We start from the raw sequence: 18,689 nt of genomic DNA on the forward strand, positions 1-18,689 counted from the left end.
ATTTTTTTTTTAAGTTTAAATTTTATTTATTTATTTATTTATTTATGGCTGTGTTGGGTCTTCGTTTCTGTGCGAGGGCTTTCTCTAGTTGTGGCAAGTGGGGGCCACTCTTCATCACGGTGTGCGGGCCTCTCATTACTGCAGCCTCTCTTGTTGCGGAGCACAGGCTCCAGACGCGCAGGCTCAGTAATTGTGGCTCATGGGCCTAGGTGCTCCGCGGCATGTGGGATCTTCCCAGACCAGGGCTCGAACCCCTGTCCCCTGCATTGGCAGGCAGATTCTCAACCACTGCGCCACCAAGGAAGCCCCTGTTTCTGATTTTTATGTTTATCTTAGTTTAGTGTTTAGCGCTTGTTATCACTGATGGATTTGTTTATTGGCTTGGTTGCTCTCCTTCTTTTTTAGTATCTTATTATTTTATTTTTTTATTTTAATAATTTTTTAATCTTTATTTATTTTTTTTTTTTAATTTTATTTTCTTTCTCTTTTTCTCCCTTTTCTTCTGAGCCATGTGGCTGACAGGGTCTGGTGCTCTGGCCTGGTGTCAGGCCTGAGCCTCTGAGGTGGGAGAGCTGAGTTCAGGACACTGGACCACCAGAGACCTCCTGGCCCAATGTAATATCAATCAGCTAGAGCTGTCCCAGAGATCTCCATCTCAACGATAACACCCAACTCTATCCAATGGCCAGCAAGCTCCAGTGCTGGACGCCTTATGCCAAACAACTAGCAAAACAGGAACACAACCCCACCCATTACCAGAGAGGCAGCCTAAAATCATAGTGACTTCACAGACACCCAAAAACACACTGCTGGATGCGTCCCTCCCCACAAGAAAGACAAGATCCAGCCAAACCTATGAGAACACAGGTACCAGCCCCCTCCACCAGGAAGCCTACACCAAAGAACCAACATCACCCACTGGGGGAAGACACAAAAAACAATGGGAACTATGAACCTGCAGCCTGCAAAAAGGAGACCCCAAACACAGTACGTTAAACAACATGAGAAGACAGAGAAATATGCAGCAGATGAAGGAGCAAGGTAAAAATTCAGAAGACCAAACAAATGAAGAGGTAATAGGCAGCTTACCTGAAAAAGAATTCAGAGTAATGATAGTAAAGATGATCCAAAATCTTGGAAATAGAGTGGAGTAAATAAAAGAAATCTTTAAACAGGACCTAGCAGAACTAAAGAGCAAACAAACAATGATGAACAACACAATAAATGAAATTAAAACTTCTCTAGAAGGAATCAAAAGCAGAATAACTCAAGTAGAAGCACAGACAAGTAACATGGAAGATAAAATAGTTGGAAATAACTACCACAGAGCAGAATAAAGAACAAAGAATGAAAAGAATTGAGGACAGTCTCAGAGACTTCTGGGACAACATTAACTGAACCAACATTCGAACCATAGGGGTCCCAGAGGAAAAAGAGAAAAACAAAGGTCTGAGAAAATATTTGAAGAGATTATAGATGAAAACTTCCTTAACATGGGAAAGGAAATAGCCACCCAAGTCCAGGAAGCACAGAGAGTCCCATATAGGATAAATCCAAGGCAAAACACACTAAGACACATATTAATCAAATTATCAAAAATTAAATACAAAGAAAAAACATTAAAAGCAGCAAGGGAAAAGCAACAAATAACATACAACAGAATCCCCATATGGTTAAACAGCTGATTTTTCAGCAGAAACTCTGAAGGCCAGAAGGGAATGGCAGTACATATTTAAAGTGATAAAAGGGAAAAACCTACAAGCAAGATAACTCTATCCAGCAAGGATCTCATTCAGATTCGATGAAGAAATTAAAACCTTTACAGACAAAAAGAGTTAAGAGAATTCAGCACCACTAAACCAGCTTTACAACAAATGAAAAAGAAACTTCTCTAGGCAGGAAACACAAGAGAAGGAAAAGACTTAAAATAACAAACCCCAAACAATTAAGAAAATGGTAATAGGAACATACATATGGATAATTACCTTAAATGTAAATGGATTAAATGCTCCAACCAAAAGACACAGACTGGTTGAATGAATAAAAAAACAAGAACCATATATATGCTGTCTACAAGAGATCCACTTCAGACTGAGGGACACAGACAGACTGAAAGTGAGAGGATGGAAAAAGATATTCCACGCATATGGAAGTCAAAATAAAGCTGAAGTAGCAATTCTAATATCAGAAAAAATAGGCTTTAAAAAAAGACTATTAAAAGAGACAAAGAAGGATACTACATAATGATCAAGGGATCAATCCAAGAAGAAGATATAAAAATTGTAAATATTTATGCACCCAACATAGGAGCACCTCAATACATAAGGCAAATGCTAACAGCCATAAAAGGGGAAATCAACAGTAACACAATCATAGTAGGCAACTTAACACCTCACTTACCCCAATGGATAGATCATCAAAAATAAAAATAAATAAGGAAACACAAGTTTTAAATGACACATTAAACAAGATGGACTTGATATTTATAGGACATTCCATCCAAACACAACAGAATACACTTTCTTCTCAAGTGCTCATGGAACATTCTCCAGGATAGACCATATCTTGAGTCACAAATCAAGCTTTGGTAAATTTAATAAAATTGTAATTGTATCAAGTATCTTTTCCAACCAAAACGTTATGAGAGTAGGTATCAATTACAGGAAAGAAAAAAAAAATTACAGGAAAGAAAACTAAAAAATACAAACACAGGGAGGCTAAACACTATGCTACTAAATAACCAAGAGATACTGAAGAAATCAAAGAGGAAATCAAATATACCTAGAAACAAATGACAATGAAAACATGACGACCCAAAACCTATTGGATGTAGCAAAAGCAGTTCTAAGAGGGAAGATTATAGCAATACAATCTTACATTAAGAAACAAGAAACATCGCAAACAAACAACCTAACCTTACACCTAAAGCAATTGGAGAAAGAAAAACAAGAAAAAAACAAAGGGAGCAGAAGGAAAGATATCATAAAGATCAGATCAGAAATAAATGAAAAAGAAATGAAGCAAACAATAGCAAAGATAAATAAAACTAGAAGCTGCTTCTTTGAGAAGATAAACAAAATTGATAAACCATTAGCCACACTCATCAAGAAACAAAGGGCAAAGACTCAAATCAACAGAATTATAAATGAAAAAGGAGAAGTAACAACTGACACTGCAGAAATACAAAGGATCATGAGAGATTACTACAAGCAACTCTATGTCAATAAAATGGACAACCTGGAAGAAATGGACACATTCTTAGTAAAGCACAACCTTCTGAGACTAAACCAGGAAGAAATAGAAAATAAAAACAGACCAATCACAAGCACTGAAATTGAAACTGTGATTAAAAATCTTCCAACAAATAAAAGCCCAGCACCAGATGGCTTCACAGGCGAATTCTATCGAACACTGAAAGAAGAGTTAGACCTGTCCTTTTCAAACACTTCCAAAACACAGTAGAGGGAGGAACACTCCCAAACTCATTCTATGAGGCCACCATCACCCTGATACCAAAAGCAGACAAAGATGTCAAAAAAAAAAGAAAACTACAGGCCAATATCACTGATGAACATAGATGCAAAAATCCTCAACAAAACACTAGCAAAGAGAACCCAACAGGACATTAAGAGGATCATACACCATGATCAAGGGAGTTCTATCCAAGGAATGCAAGGATTCTTCAATATTCGTAAATCAATCAATGTGATACACTATATTAACAAATTGAGGAATAAAAACCATTTGATAATCTCTATAGATGCAGAAAAAGCTTTTGACAAAATTCAACACCCATTTATGATAAAAACTCTCCAGAAAGTAGGTATAGAGGGAACCTACGTCAACATAATAAAGGCCATATATGACAAACACACAGCCAACATCGTTCTCAATGATGAAAAACTGAAAGCATTTCCTCTAAGATCAGGAACAAGACAAGGTTACCAACTCTCACCACTATTATTCAACATAGTTTTGGAAGTTTTAGGCACAGCAATCAGAGATGAAGAAGAAATAAAAGGAATACAAATCAGAAAACAAGAAATAAAACTGTTACTGCTTGCAGATGACATGATACTATACATAGAGAATCCTAAGGATACTACCAGAAAACTACTAGAGCTAATCAATGAATTTGGTAAAGTAGCAGGATACAAAATTAATGCACAGAAATCTCTTGCATTCCTATACACTAATGATGAAAAATCTGAAAGAGAAATTAAGAAAACACTCCCATTTACCATTGCAACAAAAAGTATAAAATATCTAGGAATAAACTTACCTAAGGAGACAAAAGACCTGTATGCAGAAAACTATAAGACACTGATGAAAGAAATTAAAGATGATACAAACAGGTGGAGAGATATGCCTTTTTCTTGGATTGGAAGAATCAATATTGTGAAAATGACTATACTACCCTAAGCAATCTACAGATTCAATGCAATCCCTATCAAACTACCAATGGCATTTTTCACAGAACTAGAGCAAAAAATTTCACAATTTGTATAGAAACACAAAAGACCCCGAATAGCCAAAGCAATCCTGAGAAAGAAAAACGGACCAGGAGGAATCAGGCTCCCTGTCTTCAGACTATACTACAAAGCTACAGTATGGTAATGGCACAAAAACAGAAATACAGATCAGTGGAACAGGACAGAAAGCCCAGAGCTAAACCCACGCACATATGGTCATCTTATCTTTGATAAAAGAGGCAAGAATATACAATGGAGAAAAGACAGCCTCTTCAATAAGTGGTGCTGGGAAAACTGGACAGCTACGTGTAAAAGAATGAAATTAGAACACTACCTAACACAATACCCAAGAAAAAACTCAAAAAGGATTAAAGACCTAAATGTAAGGCCAGACACTATCAAACTCTTAGAGGAAAACATAGGCAGAACACTCTATGACATAAATCACAGCAAGATCCTTTTTGACCCACCTTCTAGAGAAATGGAAATAAAAACAAAAATAAACAAAATGAGACCTAATGAAATTTAAACCTTTTGCACAGCAAAGGAAACCATAAACAAGATGAAAAGACAGCCCTCAGAATGGGAGAAAATATTTGCAAATGAAGCAACTGATAAAGGATTAATCTCCAAAATATACAAGCACCTCATGCAGCTCAATATAAAAAAACCAAACAATCCAATCCAAAAATGGGCAGAAGACCTATATAGACATTTATCCAAAGAAGATATACAGATTGACAACAAACACATGAAAGGACGCTCAACATCACTGATCATTAAAGAAATGCAAATCAAAACTACAATGAGGTATCACCTCACACCAGTCAGAATGGCCATCATCAAAAAATCTACAAACAATAAATGCTGGAGAGGGTGTGGAGAAAAGGGAACCCTCTTGCACTGTTGGTGGGAATGTAAATTGATACAGCCTCTATGGAGAACAGTATGGAGGTTCCTTAACACCTAAAAATAGAACTACCATATGACCCAGCAATCCCACTACTGGGCATATACCCTGAGAAAACCGTAATTCAAAAAGTGTCATGTACCACAATATTCATTGCAGCCCTATTTACAATAGCAGGACATGGAAGCAACCTAAGTATTCATCAATAGAAGAATGGATAAAGAAGATGTGGCACATATATACAATTGAATATTACTCAGCCATAAAAAGAAATGAAATTGAGTTATTTGTAGTGAGGTGGATGGACCTAGAGACTGTCATACAGAGTGAAGTAAGTCAGAAAGAGAAAAACAAATACTGTATGCTAACACATATATATCGAATCAAATCTTAAAAAAAAAAATTGTTCTGATGAACCTAGGTGCAGGACAGGAATAAAGACACAGACGTAGAGAATGGACTTGAGGACACAAGGAGAGGGAAGTGTAAGCTGGGACGAAGTGAGAGAGTAGCACTGACATATATATACTACCAACTGTAAAATAGATAGTGGGAAGCATCTGCATAGCACAAGGAGATTAGTTCAGTGCTTTGTGACCACCTAGAAGGGTGCCAGGGAGCGTGGGAGGGAGACACAAGAGGGAGGGTATATGGGGTCATATGTATACATATAGCTGATTCACTTTGTTATACAGCAGAAACTAACACAACATTGTAAAGTAATTATACTCCAATAAAGGTGCTAAAAGAAAAAAAAAGTCAAAGAATGGAAGTAGTGTAAAATTTTGAATAAGCATATATTGAACACAATGTGGGTGAGTATAAACATCTATTGTATTTGAAACTTTAAAAACAAAAGAAATGATGAAAGAAATTGAATAAGACACACACACACACACACAAAGGAAAGATATTCCGTATTCATGGACTGGAAGTATCATTAAAATATTAAAAATTGTTAAAATATTCATACTACCTAAAGCAATCTACAAATTCAATGCAATTCCTATCAAAATTCCAGTGGCATATTCTACAGAAAGAGAACAAAACAACCCTAAAATTTATGTGGAACCACAAAACATTCCAAATAGCCAAAGCAATCTTGAGAAAAAAGAACAATGCTGGAGGCCTCATGCTCCCTGATTTCAAACTATATTACAAGGCTATAGTAATAAAAACAAAAATATGACATTGGCACAAAAACAGACACATAGATAAATGGAATAGAATAGAGAACCTAGAAATCAACATTTATATCATATATATATATATATAATTTATATATTACATATAAATACTTATATATTACATAATATATAAAGTCTATATTATATAATAAAACAATATATTATGTATAAATTTATATGTATATATAAATTTATGACAAGGAGCCAAGAACGTACAATGAGGAAAGAAAAGTCTCTTCAATAAATGCTGTTGGCAAAAGTGGGCAGCCACATGCAAAGAAAGAAACTGGACTACACTCTTACACTATACCAAAAAATTAACTGAAATTGGATTAAACACTTGAATGTAAAACCTGAAACCTAAAACTCCTAGAAGAGAACATAGGTTGTAAGATCCTTAAAATAAGTCTTGGTGATGATATTTTTGGATTTGACACAAAAGCAAAGGCAACAAAACCAAAAATAAACCAGTGAGACTATATCAAACTCTAAAGCTTCTGCACAGCAAAGGAAACCATCAACAAAATGAAAAGGTAACTCACTGAATGGGTGAAAATATTTGCAAATCATATACAGGCATACCTCAGTGATATTGTATGTTCAGTTCCAGACTAGCACAATAAAGCAAATACTGCAATAAAGCAAGTCACATGAATTTTTTGGTTTTCTAGTGCATATAAAAGTTATGTTTACACTATACTCTAGTCCATTAAGTGTACAGAAGTATTATGCTTTAAAAAAATAACATACGTACCTTATTTTAAAAATACTTTATTGCTAAGAAATGCTGACCATCCTCTGAGCCTTCGGCAAGTCAAAATAGAAACATCAGAGATCATTAATCAGAGAGCACCATGACAAAATAATAATAATAATGGAAAAGTTTAAAATACTGCAAGAATTACCAAAATATGATACAGACACACAAAGTGAGAAAAATTGCACTCAGAGACCTGCTGGACACAGGGTTGCCACAAACCTTCACTTTGTGTAAAAAAAAAAAAAAACCAAAACCAATATCTGTGAGTGTGATACAGCAAAGCACAATAAAACAAGGTATGCCTATATCCAATAACAGGTTAATGACCAAAATATATAAAGAACTCATACAAATCAATAGCAAAAAACAAATAAAACATCCAATTTAAAAATGGTAAGAGGATCTAGACATTTTTCCAGAGAAGACATACAGATGGCAAATACGTACTGAAAAGATGTTCTATGTCACTAAACATGAGGGAAATGCAAATCAAAACCACAATGAGATATCATTTCACACCTGTTAGGATGGCTATTTTCAAAAAGTCAAGAAATAACAACCATTGGCAAGGATGTGGAGAAAAGGGAACACCTGTACACTGTTGGTGGGAATGTAAATTGGTGCAGCCTCTATGGAAGACATTATGGAGGTTCCTCAAAAAATTAAAAATAGAACTACCATATGATACAGCAATTCTACTCCTGGGTATTTATTCAAAGGAAATGAAAGCACTAACTCAAAAAGATATCTGCATCCCTATGTTCATTGCAGCGTGATTTAAAATGGCCAAGATGTGAAAACAACACAAATATCTACCAATGGATGAATGGCTAAAGAAAATGTGGCATATACATACAACAGAATGCTATTCAGCCATTAAAAAAGAAAATATCTTGCTATTTGTGACAACATGGGTGGACCTGGAGGGCATTATGCTAAGTGAAATTAAGTCAAGAAGAGGAAGACAAATACTGTAGGATCTCACTTACACGTGGAATTTTTTAAAAAACCAGTCTCATAGATACAGAGAATAGATTGGTGGTTGCCAGAGGTGGGGGATAGGAGGTGGACAAAATGAGTGAAGGGGATCAAAAAGTAGAAACTTCCAGTTATAAAATAGATAAGTCATGGGGATGTAATGTATGGCATGATGACTATACTTAATAATACTATATTGCATATTTGAAAGTTACTAGGAGAGTACATCTCACTAGACCAGGCTTATTGTATTGATCATTTTGCAATATATACAATATTGAATTATTTTGTTGTATACCTGAAATTAATATAATATTGTATGTCCATTATACCTTAGTTAAAAAAAAACAAAAATACTGCAGTAACACATGCAATGTTTTTGCCTAGGGAAGCCCATTTAAACTTGGCACTGAAGGTTTTTACTGGGGGTTGGTCATATCAACACACTCTGCTCAGCATATACCAAAATTCCAGACCCTCAAAAGAAAAACAGGTGTTCAGCATAAATTACATTGTTTGTACAAACAGTTGAAGAGTCGTAAACCACTCTTATCTGTTAGGGAATTTTTCAAATACCAAGTCCTCAGATGCCAGCCAAAGGCCAACCTTGCAAGCAGGCTCTTCTTCTTTTTTTTTTTTTGACTGTACTTTTATTTTTTTAAATTTATTTTATTTATTTAGTTTTGGCTGTGTTGGGTCTTCATTGCTGCACACGGGCTTTCTCTAGTTGTGGAGAGAGGGGGCTACCCTTTGTTGCGGTGTGCGGGCTTCTCATTGTGGTGGCTTCTCTTGTTGTGGAGCATGGGCTCTAGGCACGCAGGCTTCAGTAGCTGTGGCTCGTGGGCTCTAGAGCACAGGGTCCTGTAGTTGTGGCACATAGGCTTAGCTGCTCTGCGGCATGTGGGATCTTCCTGGACCAGGGCTCGAACCCGTGTCCCCTGCATTGGCAGGTGGATTCTTAACCACTGCACCACCAGGGAAGCCAAGCAGGCTCTTCTAAAACAGGGGTCCCCAACCCTGGGGCCACAGACTGGTACCAGCCACACAGCAGGATGTGAGTGGCAGGTGAGCAAGTGAAGCTTCATCTGCCACTCCCCATTGCTCCCCATTGCTCACGCTCACATTACTGCCTGAACCATCCCGCCCACTGCCCCATCCATGGAAAAATTGTCTTCCAGGAAACCGGTCCCTCGTACCAAAAAGGTTGGGGACCACTGTTCTAAAAGTAGCAGCCTCTGTCCTGCTATGTTAACTCTTTTCTGCATAACACGTGACTCAATTCTGATCAATGAGACATAAAAAGAAGTCTGCTGGAGACTTTCTTTCTGGGAAAATAAGAGATCTGCGTGAGAAAAAAAGCCCTTTTTTCCCCTATCATTTTACTTCCTGCTTATTGGGATGCTGAATAAAGATAAAATACCCAGAGCTGAGGCATCAATCTTGCAACAGCAAGGGGACAAACTTGAGGATGAAAATACAACATGCTGAGTATGGTCACAAAGAGGGAGGGAAAGTGCCTGGATCCTTGAAAGTACCACTGAGCAATTGAACTAATACCAATAGTCACCTACCTCCACATTTTGTTTTGTGAGGAAAACAAGCCCCCGCAGGCTTAAGCCACAGCTATTAAAATCCTGTTACTTGCAGCCAAATTCACTTTTAAATGATACAACAATCAAGCAAGAACAGCCACGGTTTTTTTTTTTTTTTTTTAATGAAGCTTCCAGTCTGGTGCGGGAGACAGATAACAAAATAATTACACTAATAGATGTATAATTGTAAACTGAGACAAGTACTCTGAAGGAAAGGAATTTATTTACATTAGAATATATAAAAAGGAAACTGACCTAGGCTGGTTACAAAGTGAGAAGAAAGTACCTGTGGAAAATTTTGTTAAAGTTACTTATTTCCATATAATAAATTGCCCCCAAATTTAACAGCTTAAAACAATCACTGTATTTTGGTCATTATTTTGTGAGTTAGATATTCTGGAAAGGCTTAGCTAGGAATTCTCTCCTGGATCTCTAATGAGGTTTCAGTCAGATATCAACTGGGGCTGCAGTTATCTGAATGCTTGGCTAAGTTGGGTGTTTAAGACGGGTTACTCGCAAGGCTAGCAGGTGATGCTGGCTGTCAGTTGGGAGGTCAGTTGGCTGCCAACTAGAGCACCTATACGTGGCCTCTCCAGCACAGAGTCTAAGGGAAGTTGGAGTTCTTGTGAGATGACTCAGGGCTTCAAGCACAACTATTCCAGACAAAGTGGAAACTGCCTGGTATATTATGACCTAGCCTCAGAAGGTACGCAGCATCACTTTCACCATACTCTTGGTCAAAGCAAAACTGCCCAGATCCAAGAGCAATGATACAGACCCCTCCTCTCAATTGGACAGGATGTCAAGCAAAGTAATGGGCTATTTTTAGACCTCCATAGACCTCCTTAGAAGATGAGAGTTGAACTAATATCCGGAGAATGAATAGGTAGTATTAAGCAAACAAAAGGGGAAAGCAGACATGACATCTACAGCGAATAGCCTGTTGCAAAAAAGGCCCAGTGGTAGAAGGAAGTACAGCATATTGGAGAATAAAGAGACTGGAGCACAGATAGTGAGGTGTGGGGGATGGGATGGGGAGAGCAGTGTTTTGAAGGGAATTCATGCAGGACTTTGTAGGCTGTGGTAAGGATCTCAATCTTTATCCTAAAAGTCACCACCTGTGTGACCTTGAATAAGTCACTAAAAACGAGTGTCACTCTATCTGTTAAATGGGGGTAGACGTTGGTCATACCTACCTTATAAAACTGTCAAAAGGTTTAGTGAGATAATACCTTCACAGTAAGTGAAGTGTTCAATAAATCGCAGTTGTGGCTATTATTATGGTTATTTTTATCATATTTTTATTATATTACTAAATAGGGCATTCACTTTGCAGACAGGAAACTAAGACCCAGAGAGTTTATGTGGCTCAGAACAGTCAAAAAAGAAGTCTTTGAGCAGGGGTTGAAACCCAAGTCTCTCGGCCCCATGTTAGGTGTTCTTCCTTCCTCCTCACCCTTGGCCAGGGCAGCATAGAGGCAGAGGTGCATCCACACATTGACACCTTCTGTATATCTAGATGACATCTGCTTGAAGTGTTACCGAAATGCAAGTGTGTGTGTCCGACACACAGTGAAGCCAAACAATGCCGACAAGTCAGAGTTTAAGGGTCCTCCTCCTCTTAGCCAGGACCTGGACCTCAGAAGTTGAAAGCTGTGCCTTGGGAACTTATTTTTTCTTGTCAAACAGAGAATAACATTTGTTTGGTGGAGATTTATAGGAACATCATTACCTAACCATGACCTGACCTCAAGAACAAAGGATCTGACACCAAGAAGTTTGCAACAACTAATCACGCCCCTCCCTCACCTTTCCCATAAAAGGGCTTTGCTGAAAGCTTTCGGAGAATTTGGGGGTTTTAAGACATGAGCCACCCATCTCCTTGCATGGCCCTGCAAGAAGCCTTTCTCCGTTCCAAACTCCAACGTTTTGGTATTGTTAGCCCTCACTGTGCATCAGACACACGGACTTGCATTTCAGTAACAGAAGCAGGCATGGATTTTAGGAATTCCATTAATAAACTGAGACCCATCTCTGCTGCTGAGGAACCAGGAAGCCTCGTCTACGTGTAATTGATGCAGGAAGTAATGTAACAGAGGACAGGTGCAATGACTGCCACCAGAGAGAATCCCAGCTCAACATCTTCTGGCTCTGTAACCTCAAGCAAGTCACTAAACCCCACTGAGCTTCAGCTATCTCATCACTAGAGGAGGAATAATACCCACCTCACTGGGTTATTTTGAGAATAAAAGAGAAAATGAATGTGAAACATTTGAAGCCTCAATAGTATCCGACAAATGTCTCTTCCCACTCAGAAGTCTAACCCTCAAAACATTGAAATAACACTGATTCTTCCCACGAGATCTTATCATCATTGACAATAATACAAAGGTGGATCAGACATTGACTGATCTCTGTGTGGGTCTATAAATCTACTGAGTAGGTTCCAGACTCTGAATCTTTCCTCTGCCCAGAACCTCTCCCCTCAGATTCTTGCACAGATTGTTCTTCAGTTCATTCAGGTTTCTACTCAAATAAGGAAGGGCTGAGGAAAGGCTTCATGAGCTAGGATCTCATAGTAGAGAGGATCTGGTAACACAGAGATCAGGGCAGAGGGCATATCACATCAGAAGAACAGCATGAATTAAAGCATAAATGCAGGAAAAGTGGGAGTCCTATTCAGGACCATGGTAGACAGTTCAGAGACTATGGTAAGAGGAAATATGGGAAGGTACAATGGGTATGGACACTAACACTGGTGAGCCCTGGAATGTCATTTTAAACATTAAGAAGTATTAATACAGTAGGACCCAAGACCCTGACCCATTAATCCAACAATCCATCAGTTGTGTGTACTTGTGCTCTCTCTTTCACACACACACACACACACACACACACACACACACACACTCACAAAGGACCACTTGCCCAATTGTTCTCTTATAAGCCTGGGGGACCACTTGCCAGCCAGGAGTTAAGGTTTATAAGCCCATCACTGATGGAAATTAGAGCTGGCAGACAAGTTATGAGGACATAATTTAGGGGGCCATGGGGTGAGATGCCCATTGGTTGACTCAGAGAAAAGGAGTAAGAGGAGAAGAAAGGGAGGGAGGGGGAAGGAGAGGAGGGAGGAAGGGAGAGAGGGAAGATGGGGAAAGGGGGAAGGGGAGAGGAGGAGAGAGGAGGAAGAAACTGGAAGAAACTCTAAAACTCCCACTTTCCCTGCAGTTAGAAGATGGCTGCCAAAATCATTCTTCCTGCGTCACCCTTGTGGGTAGATAGAGTAGAGAAAGGCTTGTGAGCTAATACTCAGGGACTCATCCCTTGAAGCCTACAAATATCTCCCCATCTGGTTCTGTCTCAGCACCTAAAATTCCTCCAGTTAGGGATGCAGGCATCTTCAGGAGTCCAGTGTTAAAATGCAGATAGCTCTAGGAGGAATCCAACATTAAGCTATTACCAACTATTAGCATTTCTATAGGGATTAGACTCAACAGAACCAGAGGTTTTCAGGACAGGAAGGGATTTTTAGAGGTTAGTTTATAAGATAATTTACTAACACCTGGACCATCAGAACCATATCCTCAGGGGAGAAAAGTACAGTCAATGCTCTGGCTCTGTCTCATCTGCCTCCTTCATCTCCTCTTCCTCCCTAAGGCAAACTCATTTATTCATTCATTCATTCAACAGCCATTTATTAAGTACTGTTTTAGACATTGGTGATACAAGGTAACCAAAGTAGACAAGGTCTGGACATTCTAGCGGAAAAGTTAGACAGTTATAAAGAAACTCTCTAATCTTTGATTCCTCACCCTTAGTCTTTGTGTTCACATTCCTGTGGTACGTGCTAAACCCTAACCCACACTGCTATTTCCCTTTTTGGAGAGCCTACTGCATTATGCAAAGTGTCCAACAGTTTAGTTTTTAATGATGCTCTAATTTTTTGTTCTGCTTTCTCACCCAGACTGTAAGCTCCTGGAGGGCAGAGATACCATCATGTCTAATTGTATCCCTTACTAAGCCAAGCCTATGACAAAGCACACAATAGGAATTCAAAGACTTGACAATCCCTACAGATCACACGTATTTTTTCTCACCACTAAACTCCTGGCATTTAGTAGGTACTCTAAAGACAATTTTTCAATAAATAAATACTAGTTGATTGATATGCAGAGAAGACATTCCAGGTCAGGTGTCTTGGGGAAATGGGCAGGTCACACAGATGAACAGCATTTGTACACTACATATTTTAGGCTGGTACCAGGACAAGGAAGAGTAGATACTAAAAGGGAACAGAAGGGTGGAAACAAACCCTGACCTTATAATTTTTTAATGCTTATTTCCCAGGTATGAGGTGGGCTAAAAATGTCTTCTAACTTGGCACTCAGTGATTGAGGGTTGATTTTTCAATTGATCTGACTTATTGCAATTGATCTGACTGATTTATTGCAACTTTTAACATATACTGCAAATCTACTGAACGCTGGGCACTCCACTAGACTCTTGAGAGGATAGAATCCTGATAAGAATTAAATTCAGATTCTGCATTTGAGCAGATTCTGTAAGACCACTGATTCAGAATTGATTCTGAATTTCAGATTCTGAAAGTCTCTTCCCTGGGTGTCCAGAGAGCAGGCAGCAGATGAATATCTATCATTATGAATAGCAGTGACTTTCAATCTTTTTGTCACAGACTGGAAATATCCAGTGTCATGGGGTAAGACAGAAGTGCTCTTAGTGAAGTGGTCAGATGGGGCTTCCTAACCTTATTAGTGCTCTGGACCTGCCTGGTCAGTTCAATCACACCTTCATGAGCTCATTTATTCTACAAATAGATCTGAAATACCCTTTGCCTGACAGGTTCTGGAAGTAGACAGCATGAATTCCATTCCTGGCTCCTCTTCTACTTACTGGTGACGTGAAGTTGGGCAACTTACTGAATAACAGTGCCTCAGTTTTCTCATATATAAGTTGGGGATAATAATAGTGCCAGCATTTCTCCTAGAGTAATGGAAACAAAAGCAAACATAAACAAATGGGACCTAATTAAACTTAAAAACTTTTGCACAGCAAAGGAAACCATAAACAAAATGAAAAGACAACCTGCAGAATGGGAGAAAATATTTGCAAATGATGTGACCAACAATGGCTAATTTCCAATATATACAGACAGCATGTACAATTCAACAACAACAACAACAAAACAACCCAATTGAAAAATGGCCAGAAGACTTAAATAGATACTTCTCCAAAGAAGACATACAGATGGCCAACAGGCACATGAAAAGATGCTCAACATCACCAATTATTTGAGAAATGCAAATCAAAACTACAATGAGGCATCACCTCACACCAGTCAGAAGGGCCATCATCAAAAAGTCTACAAATAATAAATGCTGGAGAGGGTGCTGGAGAAAAGGGAACCCTCCTACACTGTTGGTGGGAATGTAAATTGGTACAGCCACTGTGGAGAAAAGTATGGAGGTTCCTTAAAAAACATAAAACAGAGTTACCCTGTGATCCAGCAATCCTACTCCTGGACATATATCCAGAGAAAACTCTAATTCAAAAAGATACATGCAACCCAATATTCATAGTGACACTATTTACAATAGCTAAGACATGGAAACAACCTAAGCATCCATCAACAGATGAATGGATAAAGAAGATACGGTACATATATACAATGGAATATTACTCAGGCATAAAAAAGAATGAAATAACGCCATTTACAGCAACATGGATGGACCTAGAGATTATCATACTAAGTCAAGTAAGTCAAATAGAGAAAGACAAATACCATATGATATCACTTATATGTGGAATATTAAAAAAATGATACAAATGAACTTACTTACAGAACAGAAATAGACTCACAGACTTTGAAAACAAACTTATGGTTACCAAAGGGGAAAGGAGGGGAGAGATAAACTAGGAATTTTGGATTAACAGATACACACTACTACAGATAAAACAGGTAAACAACAAGAACCTACTGTATAGCACAGGGAACTATATTCAGTATCTTGTAATAACCTATAATGGAAAAGAATCTGAAAAAGAATATATATTTATATATGCATGCATAACTGAATCACTTTGCTGTAACCTGAAACATTGTAAATCAACTATACTTCAATAAAAAAATAACAGTGCCAACATCTGAGGATTATTCTGAAAGATAAATAAGTTGGTATATGAAAAACACTTAATTTCTGCCACATAGTACATATCTAACAACTCTTTGCTCTATGTATAATATGTGCTGGAATAGATACCTACCTTCCCAGAATTCACTGTCTAATGAAGGAGAAAAGCAATTACAATGCAGTGAGAGAAGTGCTGGGTCGAGTAAAGTAGAGGGTGAAATGAGAAGGCAGAGGAGGGGCCCTGAACCAGGAGGTCAGGGAGAATTTCTAGAAGAATGTGAAGACTGAAATGAGACATAAAGGAGCAACCCATCAAAGAGCTGGGGAAATAAAGTTCTAAGTGGAGTTTATTTAAAATCTCAGACATCAGAGTGTGACCTATGTGGGGAAACGGAAATTTCAGTGCAGCAAAGACACTGAAAGAAGAGACAATAACAAGAAAAACCTAGTAAAGCAGAAAGAAAAGTGGTAACTGCTTTAGTAAAACCAAGAAAGCAGAAGTCTAATGTGGTTGTGCAGGGGAAAAAACAAAAGCAACACAGTTTACACTGAAGAAATTCCAAAAAGCTCCAGGATTGGTGGTACCAGCACCACTGGAAGGGAGGCAAAGGCAGGGCTGAATAGAGGAGGATGGGTTATAAGTACATTTAAAGTAGTTGTAATTGAAACAATATTTGTAAGTACTGAAGCTGGGTGTTAGGAAGATGGGAGTTCATTACACTCCTCACTTTGGTTTATGTTTGAAATTTTCCATTATAAAAGGTTAAAAAAAAATTAGCTCCCAGATGTCCTCCTCCAATCTGCATAGCTGGGAAAGTGCCTCTAACTGACCCTGACAGAAAATTGGAAGTTTACTCTGAAGAATGAATAAAACCAAGATCTCTGAATATGCAAGCATCAGGAAGAATTGAGAAAGAGTGTATTACACTCAAAGCAAGGGTACTAAGTGAGTAGTTAAACCTGAATTCTGAGACTTCTAGTTTTTTCTCCAATTGGACTACCAAAACCATGGCAGCCATATTCTCCAGGCAAGACACTGGAAGGAGCTTATGTGAGGAATCTAACCAGCTCAAGAATAAAAAACTCGAAGACGTCAACACCAGAACTTCTCCCATGAAGTAGCCCAAACTGATACCCTAAAAATGCAAGAGTACACACATACACAAAGATTCCAAATAGTTTTTTGGTTCCCATTCCTAAATATGAACAGATAGCCAAAGATGACAAGGTATCTGAAGAAAGCCTTTAAAATGAATGACAGACAACGAGACAGCAAACACATACGGGAAAAAGCAACTCAGTGAAACAGAGACTATTCAGGAAGATGAAAACCTTAAAAAAAAAAAAAACAACAAAAACAAAAAGCTGCAATTAATAGCCTCAGAGACAGAAGGAGGGAGACTACATTCGTAAAGTAAAAACGCAATGCTGTTAAAGAGTAATTAGAAAACATGAAAGAACTCTTAGAAATTAAAAATATGATAGGAGAAATGAAAAGCTAAAAAAAGTATTGAAAGATAAAGCTGAAGACATCTCCCAAATGGAAGAGCAAAAAAAAAAAGGAAATAAAAAAGAAAATGCAATAAAAATAGAGAATCCCTCTACAAGATGCAACATCTATATGAGAAGAGTTCTGAGAAAAGAGGAAATAGTGGAGAGAAAATAATCAAAGAAATAAATTCAAATGAATTTCCCATAACCAAAATAACCTGAGTTTCTAGACTGAAAAACTCACTAAAGACCCTCAGGGATAAAAATACAGCTAAGCCAAAACACAATAATGAAAATTTCAGCATGCTGGGAATAAAGAAAAGATCTAAAAGATTTCAGAGAGGAAAATAAAAAACAGGTTACGTATTAAGAATCAATAAGCAGATAGGCTTCAGGTTCATCAACAGCACCCTAGAAGCTATAAGAAAATGGAATAAATGCCTTCAAATCATAAGGGAAAATGATTTCCAATCCAGAATTCTATACCTAACCGAAATGTCAATTAAATATAGAGAGACAAATAAGAGATATTTTCAGACATGCAAATTACTTTAATTTTTATCCTGTGTATGTTTTAGAAGAAAACTACTGAATGAAGTGCTTCACCAAGATGAGGAAGTAAAGTGAGAAAGAGGCAGACCCAGGATTCAAGATGAGAAAGAGGAGAAGGAATAACTCAGGATGAAAAGAGAGACCCCAGAATGAGAGCAGACTCAGAGACCATTATGTCCAGATTAAAGCAAGTCAGAAGTTTCTAAGAGTGATGTCTCCAAAAATACTGAATTGAGAAGAATTGAGAAGAATAAATAATATGTATAATCAGTGTAATGAGAGGAGATTGTGATAAGTACAGGGGGAGGGGTATGCCACTTGGGGAAACATTTTGGAAAATTACATTTTAAAAAACTAAACAGACATGTGGAACAACTCCTACAGAACACCTACTGAACTCTGGCAGAAGACCTCAGACTTCCCAAAAGGCAAGGAAATCCCCACGTACCTGAGTAGGGTAAAAGAAAAACGAAAAAACAGAGACAAAAGACTAGGAAGGGACTTGAACGTCTGGGAGGGAGCTGTGAAGGAGGAAAAGTTTCCACACACTAGCAAGTCCCTTCACTGGTGGAGACAACAGGGTGGCCGGGGGGGGAGG

The 18,689-nt window shown here is 38.1% G+C and overlaps 1 protein-coding gene across 1 annotated transcript in view; it reads right to left on the reverse strand.

Moving 5' to 3' along the window:
* Positions 1-18,689, reverse strand: part of LOC309657791 (uncharacterized protein) — a 689,801-nt gene that overhangs the window by 572,992 nt on the left and 98,120 nt on the right. The window contains exon 3 of the mRNA XM_082455686.1: positions 14,753-14,900. Within this exon, the coding sequence (XP_082311812.1) occupies positions 14,753-14,900 (148 nt within the window). The remainder of the gene's footprint in view (positions 1-14,752; positions 14,901-18,689) is intronic.

The sequence above is a fragment of the Balaenoptera physalus genome, assembly GCF_965194825.1.
Source record: "Balaenoptera physalus genome assembly, chromosome: 3".
Lineage (NCBI taxonomy): Eukaryota > Metazoa > Chordata > Mammalia > Artiodactyla > Balaenopteridae > Balaenoptera > Balaenoptera physalus.